General features: G+C 49.5%; 1 protein-coding gene across 1 annotated transcript in view; it reads left to right on the top strand.

Annotated features, from left to right (window-relative positions):
• Positions 1-4,456, top strand: part of KRT7 (keratin 7) — a 15,105-nt gene that overhangs the window by 2,823 nt on the left and 7,826 nt on the right. The window contains exons 3-5 of the mRNA XM_011382343.2: positions 1,783-1,843; positions 3,130-3,225; positions 4,090-4,097. Of these exons, the coding sequence (XP_011380645.1) occupies positions 1,783-1,843; positions 3,130-3,225; positions 4,090-4,097 (165 nt within the window). The remainder of the gene's footprint in view (positions 1-1,782; positions 1,844-3,129; positions 3,226-4,089; positions 4,098-4,456) is intronic.

The raw sequence follows: 4,456 nt of genomic DNA, 5'->3' as shown, positions 1-4,456 counted from the left end.
GGAGGAGTCATGGTACCAGTTTGGGCTAGAAAGAAGCAAAAAGAGAGAATGATCATTGTGAGCTGAGGGAGAGGTTGCAGAAACTTGAGGGGCGGGTCTGGGCAGGGTAGGAACCAGAAGGGAGGCTGCCAGGAGGGGCAAGGAGTACAGGGGCCAGGAAAGCTGGGATTTTGAGGACAGGCCTTTTAGGTGCCCACTGAGTTCTCTTTTCTCATTGAATAGAAACCAAAGCTTGAGGCTAGGGCTGGGCATTGGGGATAGTGAGTGAGTTCTGTGCTCTGCCTGGAGGTACATGACTAAGCCAGAGTAGGGATACTGGCTCTGACCTGAGGTAGAATAAACAAAGGCCTCTGTGGAGAGTGTCCATCCCCCACTTCCCTAGGGCAATAGTCAACAGTATAAATCACACAGCAGGTGGAACCAGACAGGTACAGGGCAGGGAAGGCCTTGGGCAACACACAAACCCCTGATATCATGTGCATATGCATATGTAGGCACACATACCCCCCTTTCCTGTGGAGCCAAGCTGAGCTGTGGGCTGGGACTGAAGGAGGGGCTGGAAAGGGCCCAGGGAGGGTTCTGGGTGCAGCTGCCCAGTGACCTCCTGGCACGGTGCTGTGGCAAGGGTGGACAGCCAGCTTCAAGGACAGGGTCCCCAACCCCCAGGATGTGGACTGGTACTGGTCTGTGGCCTGTTAGGAACTGGGCCGCATAGCAGGAGGTGAGCGGCAGCCAAGGGAGCAAAGTTTCATCTGTCTTTGCAGCGGCTCCCCAGAGCTAGCATCACCACCTCGGCTCCACCTCAGATCATCAGGCATTAGATTCTCGTAGGAGCACTGGTCCCTGGTGCTGAAAAGGTGGGGACTGCTGCTCAAGGAGATTTCTGTAACTATTCTGTAGGACCTGAGGGAGTGGGACCTTGGGAGTCTGGGCTCCTGGAGGGGCTCTGCCTGCCCGAGCATCCTTCTCCCCACTCCAGTTGCCCCATGTTGTTCCCGTTGCTTCCCAGCAGCTCTCGGGCACTGCGAGTTCCTCTTGCTGACACCTTTTAATTAAATTTTCCAAATAAATACTGGGTTAGGCCCATGTGCTCTTTTGCTTTGTGCCCTGCTTTGCTGATATCTTCCTATGGGTGGGGCTGGCTCCTTGGGAGAAAGAGGGATGGAAGGGAGATGGGGCTAGACCATCTAGTTGGGGCCTGGTTCTTCCAGGAATTTATGCATCCTCTTCCTGATTCCACAAGGTTCCTCCCCTTCAGGCCCCCTCTTCCCTGCTCAGTGAGTGAGATTAGATAGTAGTTAAGGGCTGTGCCAGGGTTCAAGTCTGGGCTTTGCCACTTATCGGCTTAGTGACTGGACAGGTTACTCTACCTCTTCGTGCCTTTGTTCCCTTGTCCTGCTAATCATCGTATCGTTGTTAGAAGATTGTTGTGAGCTATTGCATGGGAAGGACTAACAGTGCAGGCCCCACACGAAGTCCATAAACACAACTTTTATTATTTGCTTTCTCATTCCCAGTATATGCAACCTTTGTCCTTTAATTCATCTATGTTCCCTGATCCCTCAACTCCCCCCACCCCCCCACCCCATCCCAGGCCAAGACTGAAAGCCTGAGAAGTAGCCGTATAGATGTCAGGGACATCGGGTTTTATACCTGACACCTGGTTTTTCAGGCGTGCCATTGTGGAGGGGGTGAGGGTGATGCAGGGTAGATTTTTGTACCTGGATCTGAGGCAGGGATAAAGGCAAAGCTGCACCAACACCCTGTCTTCCTCCACTGCAGGTATGAAGAGGAAATTAACCGGCGCACGGCTGCTGAGAATGAGTTTGTGGTGCTGAAAAAGGTGAGAGGGAAAGGTAGGAGGGATTGCGGAGGGTTGTTGTCTGAATACATGGGACAGGGGACCACATGGCCCTCTCACCTGAGCATCCAATAGGGACTTGTGACCAAGGTCTGGTCTGGGGACTACAAGAAGGGAGTGATGGGCTTGGAGACGAGATCTAGAAGCCAAGCCCTTATAGCATAGCGTGTGTGTGTGTGTGTGTGTGTGTGTGTGTGTGTGTGTGCGTGTGTGCGGTGTGTGTGTGTGTGTGTGTGTGTGTGTGTGTGTGTGTGTGTGTGTGTGTGTGCGTGTGTGCGGTGTGTGTGTGTGTGTGTGTGTGTCTGGCGAGTTACTAGACTTCTTTCTGGGCCTGGAGGGGTTAGAATTAATATCAAAGGATAAAGGTTAGTAAGGGAGATTTCAGCCCCAAATAAGGAAGTGCTTTACCACAGAACACTTCATTACAGACAAGGGTGGCACATGGCAGACCTGAAATATTTGCTGAATGAATGGAATGGGCTGTCTTGAAGCAGAGTGAGTTCCTCATTCCTGGAAAAGTGAGCCAAGGTTGGAAGGCCTTAGAAATATCTTAGAGGGCCTTGATTTAAGATTCTGATTCAACACATACTCACTGAGCAGCTGAGTATTCCAGGCCCATCCACATAAATGCAGTCTGCTCTAGTGTGCTGGGCCCTTGGAGATTCAGGGATAGGTAAAAGTGGGCTCTACCCATAGAAGTTTAACCACAGGAAGGCATGGCTAGAAGGGGCCTAGACATAATCTGGCCATGTGGTGTTATCTGTGGCTCCCTGCATTGGAATCATCCATGCTGCAAATTAAACATTTAAGCTTGAGATGTTTCATCTCTGGGAGCAGTGTCTTGGAATCTGAATGATTTTATGCTCTTATTTGACTGATGAGAAGTTGAGGCTCACAAAGTCAAAGTGATTTGTTCACAGAGCTAATAGGTGGCAGAGCCAAGAGTGTGTCCAAACCACCAAGGCCTTTAGGAACTGGTAAAGTGCTAGGTTTGGGGCTTCAGGCTGCTCTGTGTTACCAGTGCCAGAAAGGCACCTCCAGTCCTGGGGTTACATGGAGATGATGTCCATCACACAGCCTGGGAGGGGTCAGTGGAGGTAACTTCCTGTCATGGGCATGTCAGGCAGCCTGGAAAAACCATGTGTTTCTTGGTAGGGCAGTGGTGGTTAGCCCTGTGGGCCGGACAGTACTGGCATACTCCTACCCTGCTAAATGTTCCTGTACTGAGGACATGGTATCTTTCTGTCTCTTCTCACCACCACCCTTAGGATGTGGACAATGCCTACATGAACAAGGTGGAGTTGGAGGCCAAGGTGAATGCCCTGAATGACGAGATCAACTTCTTCAGGACCTTCTATGAGATGGTGAGGACTTCAGGGGTGGGAGACATGTCATGTCCTACATGTCCTAACCAGGGTGCCATCTGGTTCACCGTCTGCCTCTGGGCCAGTCTAGATATGTGTTATGTGTTGGGGGGTACCTTTATCCTGCTCTTTATTCTTTCTGGACTCAGGAATCCATGATGGAGGAGCTGGTGGCAGCAGAGCAGGGTGGGGTCAGTCAGTGTTGGCCTTCCAGAGACATGGAATGACCATTTGTCTGGAAGGAGGATCGGGAGGGACTGAAAGGAGCCAAGGAATCCAGGGCTAAGACAGTGTTCAAAGGTGGGCTGGGAGGGGTGGGCAGGGGGCCTGAGGCAGGAGAGACTGGAGTGCCTGAGGGTTTCCACCCAGAAGGACTGGGTGTGAGGCCGCCCACCAACCAGCCACTCTGTCTGTCTTCCCTTCCATCTCATTCTTTCTCTCTCATGCTCGCCATGGGCTTCTAGCTTTTTCTCTCACAGGACTTAAAATCGTCTCCACTCCCATCACTGTGTACCTTGGGCCTTAGGCAGAAGATAGGGTGGCTAGTCATCTGGCAGGGTTGGTCTGGGACATAATTATGTGAGAGGTTAAGTACAGCTCTCAGTTCAGGCTAGTCTTTGCCTGAACATCCAGCCTCCCTTTAGCCCCTCAGAGTGAATTTGCACATGTGTTAATTTCAGGGGCTGGATCCTTGAAGCTTGCTTTGAGTGCTTCTAATCTCAGGGTAGGTCTTCATATGTTTATCACACATTATATATATGCATATATATGTATGTGTATATATATGTGTGTGTGTGTGCATATAAATATATATGTAATTTTCTCATTATGAAAGAAATACACACTCATTGCAAAAATTCCCAGGAAATTAAGTAAAGCATAAGATTGAAAACAGGTCACCTATACCTGTTCTTACCATCTTGTTATCTACCTTTTTGAACTATTCTTGTACATATATACAGCCAGAAATATATTTTAATGAAAATAGAACCATACTTTTTCCATGTAACAGTATACCATGGGTATAGTTCCCTGTTTGCAAATACAACCATATCATCAGTTTTAAAGGCTGCAGAATGTTTCATTATAGGGCAGAATATGACTTATTTTACCTACCCCCTAGAGATCCCCTTCACAGTAGAGCTCATGTTCCAGCAGTATCTCATAGCAGGAGTCATCACAGCTCACCACACTCTGTCACTTTATCTGCTGTAATCCCATCAGACTCTTA

Source organism: Pteropus vampyrus, unplaced genomic scaffold, assembly GCF_000151845.1.
Source record: "Pteropus vampyrus isolate Shadow unplaced genomic scaffold, Pvam_2.0 Scaffold471, whole genome shotgun sequence".
NCBI classification, from domain to species: domain Eukaryota; kingdom Metazoa; phylum Chordata; class Mammalia; order Chiroptera; family Pteropodidae; genus Pteropus; species Pteropus vampyrus.
Note: the sequence above shows the minus strand (reverse complement) of the source record. Positions and strands in the feature narration are given on the sequence as shown.